At 45.0% G+C, this 18,319-nt stretch overlaps 1 protein-coding gene across 3 annotated transcripts in view; it reads right to left on the bottom strand.

Annotated features, from left to right (window-relative positions):
• Positions 1-18,319, bottom strand: part of R3HCC1L (R3H domain and coiled-coil containing 1 like) — a 72,912-nt gene that overhangs the window by 40,312 nt on the left and 14,281 nt on the right. For 2 of the 3 annotated variants that reach the window (XM_088482752.1, XM_088482753.1), the window contains exons 3-4: positions 2,962-3,063; positions 104-2,527 (exon numbers count right to left, since the gene is read on the bottom strand). In XM_088482752.1, the coding sequence (XP_088338878.1) occupies positions 104-2,527; positions 2,962-2,988 (2,451 nt within the window). In that variant the 5' untranslated portion in view covers positions 2,989-3,063. The remainder of the gene's footprint in view (positions 1-103; positions 2,528-2,961; positions 3,064-18,319) is intronic. The other variant, XM_088482754.1, reaches the window with a different exon arrangement.

The following is an 18,319-nucleotide window of genomic DNA, read 5'->3' as shown; positions in this document are numbered from 1 at the left end:
GCTATATAAAAACTGTGAAGATGTGATGTGCAAACCTCAGCAGAAACCCTCTCTCTACTTGGCTGGAGTGCTAGACAGAAGGTTACATTGCACTAACATTTACCTCTTCTAGAAGGCGAGAGTCAACACAATCCCCATCATCATTGAACAAAGAATCCCAGCTCTCATCGCCATCCGCGCTCACGCCACGTGGAGCCCCATTTCCATCAGGCGTTTCAGAAGTCGTCACACAATGGCTCGTCCTGTGGCCAGCTGTCAGAGCAGCTTCACTGCTTGAAGTAAAACTCCCCTCCGGTATACAGTCAGACCCGGTCACTGTATTAGGTTTCAGTGCTTCCTTCACGTCATCCGAGCAGTTCAGGTCTATCCCCAAGTTACAGTTAGCGCTCACCCCAGTCAGTGCCGACTCAGCGCTCTCCACGGCTGGCAAAGACTCCTTACTCCCCACAGAGGGTACTTGTTCCGCAACTAATGGCTCAGCAATTGCCTCCATCAGCACAAGAGGTTCTGCACTCGTCACAGCAGGCACCAGATCTGCAGGTGCCACTTGCTCCTTATGGGCCACAGAAGGAACCTGCATGTACTCTGCCACAGCTGGCTCCACACTCATCACAGCAGGCACAGACTCTGCAGTAGCCACTTGCTCCTTATGGGCCACAGAAGGAACCTGCGGGTACTCTGCCACAGCTGGCTCCACACTCGTCACAGCAGGCACAGACTCTGCAGTAGCCACTTGCTCCTTATGGGCCATAAAAGGAACCTGTGGGTACTCTGCCACAGCTGGCTCCACACTCGTCACAGAATCTGCAGTAGCCACTTGCTCCTTATGGGCCATAGAAGGAACCTGTGGGTACTCTGCCACAGCTGGCTCCACACTCGTCACAGGAGGCACAGACTCTGCAGTAGCCACTTGCTCCTTATGGGCCATAGAAGGAGCCTGTGGGTACTCTGCCACAGCTGGCTCCACACTCGTCACAGGAGGCACAGACTCTGCAGTAAATACCTGCTCCTGATGCATTACAGGTGGCAACTGTGGGCATTCTGCAATTGCCACACGTGGCTCTGTACTGGTCACTGCTGGCACAGTCTCTGCAGTAGGCAATCCCTCCTTATGCCCTACAGTAGGCAACAGTGGGCACTCTGCAGCTGCCTTCACTGGCAAAAGATCTGCACTTTCCATAACCAGCCCTGCTTCTGCACACTGAATGTCTAGCACGTGTTTTTCAACGCTAGCTCTTTGGCTTTCAGAATCGGTTAAAGAACACCTGCCCTCTAGCTCCATACTGTCATCATTTATATAACTGCAGCTGCCTTCACTTTCAACCTCACCTTTTCTATGAGCTCCACTAACATTTTGTAATCTAATGTGAGCCGTATCCTGATTGGCTGACCTTTCATGCATGCTATCTAATGAATCTTTGGTGCTCTCCGTCGGGCAGGCTTTTAAATCAATGCTGCTTTCATCTGCTGCCCTGCTACAGGGCTCAATAACACAGACAACGGTACCGTTATCCTTCTCTGCGAGCTCTAACTCATTCTCTACTACTACTACAAGACACGAATCTAAATGCCTCTCTGCAATATTCTCTTGCTTTTCACACAAGAGTGCATTACCCGTTGTCTCTTCATCGCCTGCGCAGACTGTAAGCTGCCCGCGTGGGTCTTTATCAGTGTGCCTTGTAGAGATTACCCTGGTGCTTGTAGAGATTACCCTGGTGCTATCTGTGTTGTAAAATAAAGCTGCACTCTGTCGTTCGGTCGTGGGGTCTATATTTGGTGCCTCGTGCTTACAGCTATTATGTAGACTTATAGATGTTGAACCTAACATTGTCTGCTGACATACAAACATCGATTCCCCCGTTACCTGCTCCGTGCTGCTTGATAATCTGGCTAAGCTTGGGGAATGCACGTTATCGCTTTGCTTTAACTCTGCAGCACTAGACGCTGACTTCCTAAACTTTTCCTTGTCTTGTGCTTTCCTCCTGGCCCTATCTCGTTCCTCCTTACTCTCTGCTGACACTCTTCTATAATGCTCATACCGCTGTACCGTCCTGTGGCTGCCAGACTTGCTGCGATCGGCAGCGTTCTCACCCTCCTTTGGTAAAGAAACGCTGTGAACCGCAGCAGTGGAATCAATGCGAGATGCAGACACATTGCTTTCAATGGAGCCAGGCGACAAGGAGTTCTCATTAATGGCCAGGCTATGAACAGTGTCACATAATGAATCAGATTCTGTCAGTGTGTAAACTGGCTCCCCGTCTGTGTGTGTAGCCTCTTTCTTTGAAGACGAGGACTTTGAAAGTCTCCGGTCTACGTTTTCCCCGTGTTCATGGACTCTAGCAAGGGTCTCTGCGGCGACGTTCCGCGGTCTGCTTTGGATTGGCGTGATACCAGTAGAGGAGGGGATCTCCGCTGCAGAGTTTTCACGGACACAGTTTTCATCATCTGCCGTTTGTCGCCTAGCCTTTGGCACGTATAAGGCTTTGTCAGGCCTTCGAGGGCGAGGGCGGTATTTCTCCATTTTATCCTGTATATCCAGGGAAAAGAAAAACAACATAAATATATTAGGGATGTGCAGGCTCGGATAGGTTCGAGTTTGCACGTGGAGTTCGGATTTTTGCCTCCAAAAAAACGGAACTCAGAACGAGGCAAAACGTCATCTTACATGGACGAACATCATCATTCCTGGACAAAAGACCAGGAATGATGATGTTCGTCCATGTAAGATGACGTTTTGCCTCGTTCTGAGTTCCGTTTTTTTGGAGGGAAAAATCCGAACTCCACGTGCAAACTCGAACCTATCCGAGCCTGCACATCCCTAAAATATATATACTACAGTAAGTTTTGCATATTCAAAAGGTTAAAGAAAAAAAAAAAATCCTATCTGTATTTTCAGATTACGAAAGACATTATGGGTACATAGTGCCGATAAACCCCAACGTACAACAGAATAGCACATACCATCTCAACAGGATAGTTCATTTCCATTTAAATTTCATGCAACACCCACTATGGAACGAGCGTGGGGCCATGTTCTCTGGTAACACAGGCGCAGACAAAAATCTACAAAGCCCAGCAAAGAGACATCTGTCAGATGGAGCGCATTAAACAGCTCACTGTGAACTAAACGATCAACAACTGTCTTATAAGACATGTGCAGGAGGAGATAGGAGATTAGATAGTTATGTAACTATTGCAGTGCTGTGATGGAGTGGAGGCAAGAGGTACATTTATTTTAAATTAAGAGATGGTTTGGTGCCCAAATGTACAGTAGTTTGCACCGCACCACCATCATAATCACCATTGTGTCTATATAGGGAAGTCGCTGTAAGACTCACATATACAGGATCCTACGGCCACCTATGCCCACCCCCAAGAGACAGACTAGGCAAATAAGAGCACAAAAGGAGTAAGTGCAGACCCAACCCATGCACCCCAAATGGCACACGATGACAAAGGGCTACACACATCTACACATACATAATATTTATATACAGCGGGTAAAATATGTAGTGAACACCAACATTTTTCTCACTAAATATATTTGTAATGGGGCTACAGTATGTAATGAAATGTTCACCAAATGTCAGCAACAACCCATGCAATCCACACATGCAAAGAAATCAAACCATAGCTGTCCATATATTAAGTTATGTGTAATAATGTGAAATGATGCAGGGAAAAAGTATTGAACACGCTTACTGAAATTTATTTAATACTTCGTCCAAAAGCCTTTGTTGGTAATATCAGCCTCAAGACACCTCCTGTATGGAGAAACTAGTCGCACGCATTGCTCAGGTGTGACTTTGGCCCATTCTTCCACACAGACAGACTTCAAATCTTGAAGGTTCCATGGGCCTCTTCTATGAACTCTGATCTTTAGTTCTTTCCACAGATGGATTCAAGTCAGGTGATTGGCTGGGCCATTATAGCAGCTTCATTTGGGATGCAGTCAGGTAGCCAACGGTCGAAATGCCGACCGCCGGCTTCTTGACTACCAAATCCTGGCAAGGTACTAATGACAGGCGTTGAAATCTCGAGTAAATACTTACCTTTGGAGCTGTTGGGATCTTCACCGCTGCCGGTCTTCCGGCTTTGAAATAGGTCCAGCGGTATTTCATACCGATCCCCTTTGTTTTCTCTCTCTGAAACCAATTGAGAGTGTCCTTGGCTGAGTGTTTGGGATCATTGTCTTGCTGAAATGTCCACCCTCGTTTCATCTTCAGCATCCTGGTAGATGGCAGCAGATTTTTATCAAGAATGTCTCTGTACATTTTTCCATTCATCCTTCCTTCAATCACATGAAGTATGCCAGTACCGTATGCTGAAAAACAGCCCCACACCAGGATGTTCCTACCCCCAAACTTCACTGTTGGTCTGGTGTTTTTGGGGTGATGTGCAGTGCCATTTCTCCTCCAAACATGGTGTGTATTATGACATCCAAAGAGTTCATTTTGGTCTCATCTGACCAGACTATATTCTCCCAGTATTTCACAGGCTTGTCCAAGGTTGTGCAGCAAATTTTAAACGAGCTTCAACATGCTTTCAGCTGGTGTCATGGCTTTCCATGCCTTTTTGCCCCTGCCTTTCTTCATGGGATCAATACTTTTTCCCTGTGTCATTTCATATTATTACACATAACTTCATTTATGGACATCTATGGTTTGATTTCTTTGCATTTGTGGATTGCATGGTTGTTGCTGACATTTGGTGAAAACGAGAGAAATGTTGGTGTGTTAAATACTTATTTTACCCGCTATTTCGGCGGGACACCGCACCCTGCCCTATTTATGAAGGGCAGAAAGCACCCGGCGCCCCGCTGAGAGCCTGCGGGTTCTGTCTCCATCCGTGGGTCGCAGTGTCCCGTGGGTGGTCAAAACGGCGGCGCAGCGGTCACCACCGGAGAATGGATGCCAGCCGAATGCGCCCGGAATCCATTCACAGTGACGGGCACGCCCCCAGGAGTGACGAAAAGGGAGCGTGTCAAAGACACTCCCTTTTCTTTGCCCACGCCCCCTCTTCGGCGCGAACAGAAGTGCCCTATCTCTAGGTCCGGGCCCTGCCTGCTGTCGGACAAAGAGCGAGCACTACTAGTATCAAGTATTTAATTTCAGAAGAAATAGCAAAGCTCACAATAAAGAATCAAAATTTAAGGAAAAAAAAATGTATAAAAAACTTGCACTATATCATGACTTACGTAACAGAGCTAGCGGTTTACTCTGTATGCATTGCAAAGCCTGTGCTTATTTGAATACTGTTTAAGTAAAACATGTTAGGCTGCATTCATGAACACTGGTGCACAGATGTTTAACCTACGAATCCCTAACTGCACTACTAAAAGACGCGCAATGAATACATGGAAGGAATGCCTGCACACAAGACTTAACACAACGACAGTGGTTTCTGTCTTGGAGAAAGGCCAGTGATGTCATTTGTCCAGAGATGAAACCTGGAGTCCAGTTTCACAAATTGTAATTGCATTCTATTGTTGCATTGTGACATAGGAAAAGGTCAGCGATGTAATGTATGGGGGCGGGGCTTTGGGAAGAGTTCTAATCCTTCGATTGCAGCATACTGTGATTTCTAAATGCAGGTTCATTCACTGTACAGCCAATGAGCATTGTGCCATTAGGAAGGCCTGGTCCTACACTCCGCTGTAAAGTGTTACTTATATACAAATCTATACTTGTAGATCTATATATTAATAGCAGAAGGATGACTTTTATGAGTGGCATATTTCAATGATGCCGTGCTGGGCACATCATATACCAAATTAAAGGTCTTGGTCCATAGATTTGCAGAAAATATTGGCGTTGCAATTGGTTGCGTCGTTTCGGAGTTATATGGCAAAACTTCCATTATATGGCAAAACTTCCGTCGCTATTTACAATGCATCACCATTGTGCTCTGGAACAAACAGAAACCTTCGCTGACTTATAAAAAAAAAAAAAAAAAAAAAAGGTATAAATTATTGGCACAACTTTTTTTCTTTTTTAATATTAATCCTATGAATAGACTACTGTATGTGTCAGATTCATGGCATAGTTTGTAGGCCGGGTAACAGAGCATTCCTTCAGCTTTCTACCCACTCCATGATGTCTGATGCAGTCTCTCTTCCAACTCAGGGTTTGTATACATAGGGTTTGCGTACTAGCTGGTATACCCAACTCTTTTGTTAAAGTAATATAAAAACAGTTTTCCCCTTAAAGAAAAATAAATTGCTCTGGAAAATGTGAGTTGGTTAACTCTCCCTGTGCACCTGCTGAATGACCTGGAACATGTGACCTGCTGGGAGGTCTGGAAACTGTGAAACTTATTTACAGTCACATATCAGAGTGTCTTGCAGGGACCTCAATCACAAACTGCTGTGCTATTTAATTATTCACTTCGCATTGTTTACACCAAACATGCCTAGAGACCGGCCTCAAGGACGTTGAACTACCCTTACAGGTCGCCAAGTGCACACAGTTCAAAGATCTGTATAACAAAAATCGACTGATATGCCGCTTGCATTGGACTTGACAAATTTGCCACAATACTGCTCTTTGGGTGCAATGTATGAACTATGGTGTCCTACACTTCTTGGTAGAGGAGATTAACAGACATTATTTCAGACTGCTGTGGAAAAGTTTCATTGCCCAAAGTGGTTGTTCCACCATATTTAACAGAACTCTTTATGACAAATACCCTCAGACTACAGAGTATCCAGAATATCCTCCATAACTATGGCGATTACTGCCGGGATTCTCTAGTCATTTTTATTGTCTATCAAATTTTCTATCAATTTTTTTTTTTTTTAATATATGAAGTCATGATTTATTTATGTTATTGAATTATTGTCCATTCCATCTTAGGTATAGGGTAAATATAGGGACAGTGTGAAGTAAAAATATAAAACATAATATAACTCACTAGACCAAAAGTAACAGCTGATAATGCAAAAGAATAAAAATACAATGGTTATGACGCAGAGAGAAAACACATACAGAAGTGGATGAGCACGATAATACAGTCTAATCACATTGAGCAAACACTACAGGGTTAGCAAAGTCTTTGTGTACATATAGTACACACACAGCACAACACACAATGGCTGCGAGGAGGAGAGACGGATACTCAGAGATAATTGGTCTCCATAAAGAGATGCTGCCGCAGTGCTTAGCAAAGCAGATGACGGAGACGGGACCAGGGACAGAGGAGAATTGCCCTATTTCTTCCCTCTTCCGCTTTGAAGAGGTGGTGTAATTATCTCTCCATACAGATCAATGATCTCTATTCGGGTCCCTCTTCCTGCCGGCCAACAAACAGAAACCTTCACCGATGTATAAAAGAAAAAAAAGGTGTCAATTATTGGCACAACTTTTAATTTGTTTTATATTATTCCTATGAATAGACCATGTCAGATTCATGGCATAGTCTGTAGGCCGGGTAACATAGAGCATTCCAGCTTTCTATCCACTCCATAGTGTCCGACGCAGTCTCTCTTTCAACTCAGGGTTTGTATACATAGAGTTTACAAAAAGCACCCTGCCCTCCAGAAGGAGGGCAAAAAGCGACCTGCCCTCACAGCCTGCGGGTGCAGTCTTCACCCACGGGTCGCAGTGTCCCGTGGGTGGAGAAATGTGTGGTGACCCGGTCACCGCCCGGAGAATGGACCCTGGGCGCATGCGCCTGGCATCTATTCTCACTGCCTGCAGCGCTTGGGGGCTGCCCGGCGTGTCCGTAAGTGCCGGGCACGCCCCCAAGGGTGACGAAAAGGTGACGCGTCTTATAGACACGCCCCCTTTTCATGGCCGGTCCTGGTTTTAAAAATAGGGGAAAAAAATGGTTTTAAAAATAAAATTTTTAAATCACCGTAAAATCTCTTCCTTGGAGTCCATCTGGGGGATGCCATTACCTCTAAGTTATGTTTAATGAGCTGTGGAGTCGGGAACTAACTAATTTAGACTGGCTCCCCCTTCCTATATAACCCCGCTCTTCCACTAGAACCTCGGAAGAACTGAGAAAACCAGAAACCCAACAGGTAACTAGCATGAAACCAAACAAGGGAGGGATCCCTGCACCCACCAGATGGACTCCAAGGAAGAGATTTTACAGTGAGTAAAAATCGTATTTCCTTTTTCATCCATCTGGGGGATGCTATTACCTCTGGGATCTACCAAAGCAAGCCAAATTTAAGGGGGGGAGCAACGGAACCAGCCGCTCGAAGAATTTTTCATCCAACACTGGCGTCCCTCGCTCAGCATGTATGGAAGGGGAAAAATTTTGTAAAAGTGTGTACGGATAACCAGGTAGCTGCTCTGCACAGGTGCTCTAAGGCACCATGCCGCACAGCACAAGAAGCCCTGACAGCACGAGTCGAGTGGGCCCGAATTGAAGCCGGAACTGTCACATTTGAAGACAAATATGCCTGCCGGGTGGCTGAAGTGACCCATCTAGCGATTGATCCTTTTGAGGTTGGCCAGCCTCTTTTTGGTGCATCAATCAACACCAACAAAGGTTAAGTGTGTAACATCACCCTATCCTCATGAAAAATGAGCCGCTAACTCAGAAACTCTCCTGGCCAAGGCAATGGCCAAAAGAAAAACAACCTTCAAAGTGAGGGATCGCAATTCTACAGATTCCAATAACTCAAAGTGTGCCTTTTGAAGTTCCACCAAAACTAAATTCAAGTCCCAATGAGGAACCAGCAGGACATAAGGAGGCTGTATGTGAAGAACCCCCTGCAAGAAGGTTTGAACTTTATAAATGGAGGTCAATTTCCTTTGAAACAGGATCGACATGGCCGAAATTTTGTCCCTTAAGAGAGGACAATATAAGACCCTTAACCAAACCATCCTGCAGAAAGGACAAAAAACGAGACACACGGAACCCTTCAGGTTTAAACTTGTGTTGTTCACAACAAGAAATATATAACTTCCATACCAGAAGATAAATCTGGGAAGTAAATGGTTTGAGAGTCTGCATCATGGTTTTTACAATAGATAATGAAAACCCTTTATCCCTCAAGATTTGGATTCAAGAACCATGCAGTCAAAGCCAAGCGAGGCAAATCGGGGTGAAGACATGCACCCTGAAGTAACAGATCTGGACACAGGGGCAGACGATACGGAACGTCTGCCAACATGTCCTGAAGAATCGCGTACCAATGATGGTGCGGTCAGTCTGAAGCCACAAGAATGACCAGCAGTGCCATTGATCAAATCCGCTGAAGTACTCTTGGTAACATTACCAGAGGAGGAAAGATGTATCCCAGCCAGAACATCCAAGGTGCTGTCACTGTCCACCAGGGATGCTTGAGGATCCTGGGACAGAGATCCGTACCTTGGAAATTTCCTGTTGAGATGGGAAGCCATTAGATCCATGTCTGGAGATTCCTATCTGAAAATTATTTCCGCACACACTTCTTGGTGTAATTCCCATTTCCCTGGATGCACACTGTGGCGACTTAAGAAGTCCGCCTCCCAGGTGTCCATCCTTGAAATGTAAACTGACAAAATAGCTGAAACCCAAATTTCCGCCTAATGAAGGATGTGAAAAACCTCACTCATTGCTCGCCAGCTGCATGTGCTACCCTGCTTGATTATATAAGCAACTGCTGTGGCACTGTCTGATTTGATTCGCACTGGTAGGCTCCTTAGATGGAATTAAGCCTGAACCAATGCATACTGAATCACCCTTAAGTCCAGTATATTGATGGAAAGAGAAGTTTCTTGGACAGACCGAAGATCCTGTAGGTGTATGTCTAGAACCACCGCCCCCCAGCCTGTTAGGCTGACATCTGTGGTGACAATGATCCAATTTATTACTGACAACTGGCAACCCCTGTTCAGATTTGCATCCTGCAGCCACCATAGGAGTGGCTGACGGGTCTGCAGAGATAATCTGAACATCTGCCCGTTTAATCAAGGGTCTGGCTTTACCCATCGATGAAGCAATTGGTTTTGAAGTGGTCGGGCATGGAATCTGGTAAAGGAACGGCTTCTAACAAAGCCACCATTTTTCTTAGTAACTGCATAGCCCTGAGGACTGATATATGAGGCATCGGTAAAATGATCCTTATTTTGGATTGAAGATCCTAAATTTTTGCCTGCTGAAGAAACACTCTGTGACACTGGGTGTCGAAGAGAAGACCCAAAAATACCATCCTCTGAGATGGAATTAAATCTGATTTGGAAAAATTGATGATCAGCCGAATCTCTGGAGCATGCCTATTGTAATCTGAAGATGCTGTTACAAAAGGGCTATTGAAGATGACCTTAGCAACAAATCGTCCAAATTAGCCAACACATTTACCCCCTGACTCCTGAGTAGGGAGACCATGTGTACCATAACCTTTGTAAAGACTCTGGGAGCAGTGGACAAACCAAATGGCAGGGCCTGCAACTGAAAATGCTGGTGCCCTACTGCAAACCGCAGATGTTGATGACCTCTCCATATAGGAATGTGGAGGTAGGCATCCTTGATATCTATGGTGGCCAGAAATTCTCCCTCCTACATGGAACAAATGACTGACCTTATGGACTGAATCCAAGTAGAGATAAGGATTTAACCCCGAGGTTGAGAATGTGACGAAACGACCAGTCTGGTATGGCTACCAAGAAATGACTGGAGTAAAACCCCAGGCCTTGCTGTAGTACCGGAAAGCGCAGAAATTACCTGTATTAGAGAGCTGCCTTTCTGCAACAATCCGCAGGGAGAGGAGTGGAAAAGAATCTTTCTGGAACAGGACCCTCCAAATCTAAAATCTAACCCCTGGTAACCAGCCCACTTATCCAAAAATCCGGGTTGTATTAAATTCAAGTTTCCCGGAATCCGAGAAAGCGGCCTCCCACCAGACGTTGGGTCAGAGTCCCATGACAGACATGTGGATTGACCTGTTCACTTAGCAGCAGGGCGATGGGTGTCGAGGACACCACGTTCCATGAAGGCCTAAAAGCTTCCCCTCCCTTGGGTCCGAAAGGAACGAAACTTTGGAGATTTTGGTTTTGGTGTTGATACAGGAAGGGAAGGACTTTTGCCTCCAGTGACCTGAGAAATAATTTTAATTAATCCTGGACCAAACAGAGAACCTCCTTCAAAATGTAGTGCCTCTAAAGCATGCTTGGACTCTATGTCTGCCTTCCATGAATTAAGCCATAAAGAACGTCTGGCAGAAATGGCCACAGCAGAAATATGTGACTGTACCTGAATAGTATTAATGCATCACCTATATGAGAAAACAGATACATGTTTCTTCTTACGTTTAAAGAAATAAACTAAACTAGTCACTTGAATAGCTGTTTCCTGTATATGCAAAGTCTCCCAGACCGTATCTACCAGTATAGACACCCCTGAATAAGAATGGGAGACATTTATCCCAGTTTGAAGTGTCTTGCCAGTCATAATCCAATTCCCCTTCTTCCTGGGAAGAGGTAGCTGTAGGCTCTTCTCCAGGAAACTTCACTGAGGACTGGACTGAACGTCTCTTAGTGGCTGTGGCCCCTGCTGACGTTACCATTTTATTTAGGGACGTTGCGATCTCAGCTAGACATCGTCCCATATCCTGGGCCCATCTGGGCTCTACCAAGGAATCAGACAAACAAGGAGTTTGAGCCCAGGGTAACATATACTTTGCCTCTAGAGTGACGTAATTCAGCTATGGCCTCAGCCATAGACCTGGCCCAATCAGGCATCACCGACTGTTCAGCCGAACTTCCCGGTAATGAATTTCCCTGTGAACAACCAGCACAGAGCGACCCTGGGTCCGTACAACCTTTAATCACATTTTGTACAAGTATAAAAAGTGACTGATCCCCGTTTTTTTTTTTAACCCTTGTCTGGCTTCTCCATACTGAGAGAGAAAGACAACTCTAACCAATGCAGATAGCTACCTAAATTCCTCTGAAAAAAAAAAAGTGTAGCACTATTTCAATAGAAAAAAAAAACAAAGAAGGGCTTTTTTTTATTTTTTTTTACCCAGAACAACCACCACGGCTTCTGAAATAACAGCAAAAGTGAGAAGGCTAATAAGACTCTAAATCACCTGTTTAAATGCAAAAAAATAAAACCTGACTCCTTGAAGTCCACATTCACTTGCACTAAAACCAAAGGCAAACAAAGAATATTCAGTAGAAAACAATATATGCTACTGCCTAAGGCCCCGATTCAGAGCCGGACGCTCTGACCAGAGCGCTCGCTCTGAATCAGGGCCCACCTCCATAAATATGGAGCGTCCTCCTGGACGCTCGTATAGCTGTGGGTCACCACCCACAGCCTATACGAGCGTGCAGGATGATGGTCGCGAAGGTCTTGACCATCGCCAGTGCAAGCAGAAGCCTGCGGTTGAGTTTCTCAACCGCAAGGCCAGGAGTGATTTTGGCTCTATCACAGCCAAAATCACTCCCACTGACATCACTAGTGATGTCAGTGGGGCCGGCTTCTGACGGTAGGCGTTCCCTTGGGAACGCCTCCGTCTGGCAGGCACGCCCCCGGCACGCCTACCAAAGGGGGCGTGCTGTCAATCAACATCGACAGCACGCCCCCTTTGATCAGACACAACGAGCGAAGGAAAGTCCTTCGCTCGTCGCGTCTCGCGCATGCGCACGACGGAGCTCCCTCCGTCATGCGCATGCATGGGGCACACCATCGACCCACTTGCGAGCGGACAGCCGCTCGCGAGTGGGTCTGAATCAGGCCCTAAATTCCTAAAAAAATAGTGCAGTAAAGTTGTTACACATAACAATGTTAGATCACCAAACATCACCAGGTTAACTACCAAAAGTAATAATCCTATTTTAACTATTCATCTGATAAGAGACAGTCACCCCCCTGTAATTTGCAGAGAGTCTCAGATATGAGAATCCAGCAGCGCTCAAACACCCGCCAAAATAGTATTTTGGGCGTGGACTATGAAGCCCTGTGATCCTGCTGTCACTCAACTTGCATGGTGGTGTGACCGGCACACAGTCGGCAACCTGCTTCGATCGGGATGCCTGATGTCATCATAGGCGTTCCCTAGCCGCCGGCACCTCCCTCCGGAGATCCACAGCATTTGTGTACAGAGTTTCTTAGTGATGACATCATAGGCAGGTGCGCGCCTGCACGTGCAGCGTCATGGAAGCGTGGCCAACGAGCTGCCCATTCCCAAAAAGCCAGAAGCATGCTCTTGTTCTGTAAACTCTCTCGGTCCAACGGCCCTCGGGGGATCGGCGTCGCGCTGCCACATGAGTAGTAACATGCCCGGCCACTCTGCTAAAGCGGCATGCCGGGAAGCAGTAATACAGCAACAAGGTCTTTACATGAGAAAATGTATCAAGCTTACCTTTACAGTGGGGGTACAGGTGCCGGCCGCCTGCTGGCTCTTTTAGTTCCACAAGTGCCAAAGGGCAGGCACGCTGGCACCTGTAGTTCCACTGTGAAAAACAATAGTTTAAATATATATTTGACACCATTACCACTGCACCGGCCAGGAGTGCAGGGAAGAGCGGGCTTCAGCGTAAGCAAGGGGTGCTCGAGAGACGAGGAACCCCTTTATTGGGGGAGCCCCACCACCCCTGAGAACCGTGGCTTCGGCTGACTAGCTTGGGATATTAATGCTTTGGCCGGGGAGACCCGGTGAAAGGTTCCCCTGGCTGTGGCATTACACCCCGGATAGATTTGAGTCCGGTGCTGGCTTTAACAATATAAGGGGGAAAAAAATGGCGTGGGGTTCCCCCTATTTTTAAAACCAAGACTGGCTCTGGGAGCCCAGTGTTGGTTCTTAAAAAAAACAAGGGAGCCCTACACATTTTTCCCAATGTATAATTAGAACCGGAACTTGCTAAGGGGCATGGGGTTGTTTATGGTTTTGGGAGGGGGGTGGACCCTCCAACTTTTTTTTTTTTAAATAACATTTTATAGAGTAATTAGAGGCAGAAACATACACAGATCACACTGATTTGTGTATGTTTCTGCCAAACTCACAGCTCAGGGGGTAGTCTATTTTAAACTTCTATTCATGACGGAGTTTTCTAAAATTACACCAGTGATTATAACCACGATTCTTGGTAAATTCCCGAGTTGTATTCCTGGCTATGAAAAGTACTGTACTTGAGAGTATGGCCAATAGTGTATTTTTTTCTATTTGTGTTCTCATCCGAGTTTTGCAGAGAGTTTCATTTCTCACCAGAGTTTGCCTTTAGTAAATTTGCGAGATGTCAAAAAGTGGCCAAACACACCCCTAAGACTCATCCACTCACTGGTCATCTCCAGACTAGACTACTGTTATCTCCTCCTATCTTACCTCCCTGACTCTAACCTCCTTCGAATCCAATCTGTCCTTAATGCTGCTGCTCGGCTCATCTTCCTCTCCAAACGTTCTACATCTGCCTCCCCTCTCCTACTAGAACTCCACTGGCTCCCCTTCCCCTTCAGAACCCAATTCACACTCACTTACAAAGCCCTCACCCAATCTTCTCCTATTTACATTACTGATCTCATCTCCCTGCACACTCCAGCCAGCCCTTTTCACTCCACCCATGAGTGCTGCCTCTCCACCCAACTTCCCACTGCCGCTTACCTCGGGAATGCTTACTCGCCGACTCTTCACCTCTCTACAAAATTTGAAACGGGTTCTCAAGACCCACTTCTACATCAAAGCCTTCCAGCATTCATCCGAACCAACTGCTCCATGCTCCTTACTCACTGTCTATCCCCTCTGTCATCCATTTCTGTCCGCCACCTCCCCTTTAGACCGTAAGCTCTCATACGAGGAGTCCTCTTCCCTATGCTTTTTCCTTCCCTCACTTCTACCATCCTCTCTTCCCCACTGCCTACAACAGCACCTAACCCTTGGGTTCTGCTACCTTGCTGCTTATTTGGGTATTATGACTGCTAATGTCAGGAAAGTTTTATTGTTGAAGGGGAATTTAAGACTATTACACAAAATTTTAGCCAAGCCTGGCTCCAACTCATATTCGGCTAAACCCAACACATTTTTAACAGATTTCATGGCATTTTAAACAGACTGATGTAGCAGATAGACCACCATCTTATGGACAACGACTTAACTTTTTCCCCACATTCCCATCAAACTAGTTCAGGATTGCTTTAATTTTTGCAGATCAGTTGTGGAATTCAGCAGGTTGCTTGGTCATGCTATTCCTCTGCTCATGTGGTAGAAGAGGTAGAGGTTCCTAGATTATCTTGCAAGTGACTGTGGTCTACCCAATGGACTGAGGAAGCTATTTCTGATCATTTTCAGTTAAACAAAACCGAAGAAGATCCATCAACTTCTACTACCAGGAACATGCACAAAGCAGCCAAAAGAGGCCTGAATTCAAGCTGAGATTCAGCAGGAAAATGCTGAACAAGACACAATTTATAAGATGACCGCTCAGTTTTCAAACACAAAATGCAGCCACAGGAAGCTCTGCGGAGACAGGTATAGGAATTCCATAACAAACGCTCAACCATGCTTTCAGGAAAGGCAGATTCGGCTATTTCACACACAAAAGCAATGATTTTATAAATAGGCTAACAAACCTTTCATTGATCTAGTTAAAATCTTAGAGCAGACTAGAATGCTCACTCCATTTGCAGGGAAGATTCTTATCCCCCATCCAATTAAAATTCTTCAGCATCTAGATGACTATTACACTCAACCACAGAGAAGTTATAAGACCCCAAATGACTTATTGAAGTTGAGAAAATCTTTTCTGAAAGCAGCTTGGACCCCATATAACAAATTAAACCCAATTACTCCCAAGATCTTATATAAAAAAAAATTAGAATAAAAGTTTCTGCTTTTCAGCGTGCTTAACCCCAAACTTTACAATGGCAATCGTGTTAAACACAAAATAAGTCGTGTGTTGCTTTTAACATAATTGTTATTTTTTCATTTTGGAGTTAAAAACTTACCTCCGAGTCATGGGTTGGCAATAAGCGGCTCCCCAGCTCTTGTAGAACTACACATGCCAGCATGCTTTGCCACAGTTTTGCTATTTGGCCATGCTAAAACTGTTGCAAGGCATGCTGGGATGTGTAGTTCAACAACAGCTGGAAGGCCACTCCTGCTCCAAGTGGACCAACAAACTCTCAGCAATGCCCGCTGAATGCCAACTTGGACTGGCAACATCATTGTACAAAGCTTTCGTCACTAGATGCACAAAAGGTCTTTGACATGGAATATTTATTTCAGTCCTTTGATCTACTTGTATAGCCTCACCCCGTCATTCTAGCAGTTCCTTTATTTATACATAGCTGTAGGTCTGAGTCGCAGCCCTGGGCCTTTTGTGTAAGGCATGCCCTTTAGCTCAGTCCCGAAAGCCTCTTGCAGCCCACATCTCACTCTTAGCAGGCAAACATGGAGCTCACATTGCAGAAAACTCTCAGAGAACTTCCCCAGTAAGCCTGTGTACTGAGGATTTACAGTACTAGGGAAAAAAAAAAAACAATGCAAACAATATATGGGAATACTGTATTAATGAAACCTGCATTTTTAAAATGTTAAAATAATGCAAAAATGTATTTTCTTTAGACCACACATTGGAAATGCATCATGTTAGAAAGAAATCCTTGACCTTGATTTTTATCTCTGGCATTCACACAAAGGCTGGAACGAATAACAAAACAGCATCTTGCCTCTGTCAGGGGACCCGCTGTCCTCTGTCGTCCTGTACAGAGGGGACAATAAAGCTGCATTCTGGAGAACGTAAAAACACCATATTGAGTAAACGTTTGACGTTACAAATCCTGTGCTGTACACATTAGAAGCTGCTAAACCAACACACATTAATAAGTGTACAGGCATAGCGCATCATAAATGGCACATGGATAATTAAACTTAATGAGGCTCACTTACAGGCTAAGCAAGGAGGCAAGGTAGCTTCATCAACAGACGGTCTCCTCACATCTGTCCCCACCAATTGTGCCTGCTAAATCAATTCCATCTGAATGAATCTCCCCCATAAGAGGGAGAAACCTGAACGCAATGACCTGATGTGGTCGCCAAGTATCACCTGAATTCCCGGATGTCATTAGACTACATTTCTAGAGGTAGATTTACTAAAGCTTCTAAAACAGACAAGTGCTGCCCATAGTATCCACTCAGATTGGAGCTATCATTTCTCTATTGCAATTTAGAAAATGATAGATGATTTGATTGGTTGCCAAGGGCAACACCACCACTTGTCTATTTTAGAATCCTTAGTAAATCTACTCCCAATAATCCTTCTACAGAAAACATCCACCCAACCAGACAGGTGGCAGATGACAATATAAAGGTCATATAAGAAACAGTTCTACATCAGACCAGGAAAATCATTAACATGTTACGCAGAGAATACAGTGCACACCTGTCCTTCCCTTATACTAGCAAGTGAGCACTCCATCAATGACAGGAGTATATGTACTGATAATGGTATCTATAGCAGGGAACATTAACAGCATTCAGCGGCAGAGTTGGCAACACAATAGATGTAATGTCATTTTGAATGCAGTATGGTAATGGGCACTATACACTAGACCAGTTGTTCTCAATTCCACTCCTCAAGTACTGTACCCTCAGTAGGTCAGGTTTTCAGGATTTCTGCCTGTGGAAATTGGCCCAGCAAAATACATCAACCTACCTGTGCATAATTAAAGAAATCCAGAAAACATGACCTGCTGGGGGTACTTGACAGCTGGAGTTGACAACCCCTGTACTAGACTACCCAGTACAAAGTTTATCAACTTGTTCCTGGTCACAAATAGGGTACGGCAGCCAATGACCCAACCAAGTTCCACTACAGCAAAATACAAGAGGGTAGAAGTCCATTAATTACAGGTATACACCGTGTCAGCGGTAGCGTTTCGCATGCAGATACACCCGCGGTCGCACAGAGAACATAGGCATGCTGCATATTTTAATCAGCAGAAGCTGCCTGTGTTAACTATTCACATAACTGTGAATAAGATGCATTTGAAGGTAAAAAGTCACTTGAAAAGACGCTCGGCGCTACCAAGTCACGCGGATGATCCAGCGTTATGTGTTGCGGCACGTGTAGTGCACGGATGATAGATGTGGACACATCTGTATGGCCCAAACCAAGTATAGGAAAAGGGATACCACATAAGTCTCAGAAGGCTACAAATACCAAGAGCAAATATCCTGTGATCACATGGTTTATACATTTAATAAGAGAATATCCAATTTAAGACGCAAAAAAAAAAACAATATAGTTTTAGATCTTTCATAACTAAACCCATGACCTTGTATATAAATACAAAAACATTATAAAAATGAGTAAACTTTTTTTATTTTTAATACAAACAAGATTCATAACAGTGCATGTTTTCCAGATTTCCTCCTCTCTATCAC

The sequence above is a fragment of the Taudactylus pleione genome, unplaced genomic scaffold (genome assembly GCF_031769625.1).
Source record: "Taudactylus pleione unplaced genomic scaffold, aTauple2 ptg000292l, whole genome shotgun sequence".
Lineage (NCBI taxonomy): Eukaryota > Metazoa > Chordata > Amphibia > Anura > Myobatrachidae > Taudactylus > Taudactylus pleione.
The sequence above is the reverse complement of the archived record's forward strand: the minus strand, read 5'-3'. Positions and strand labels throughout refer to the sequence as shown.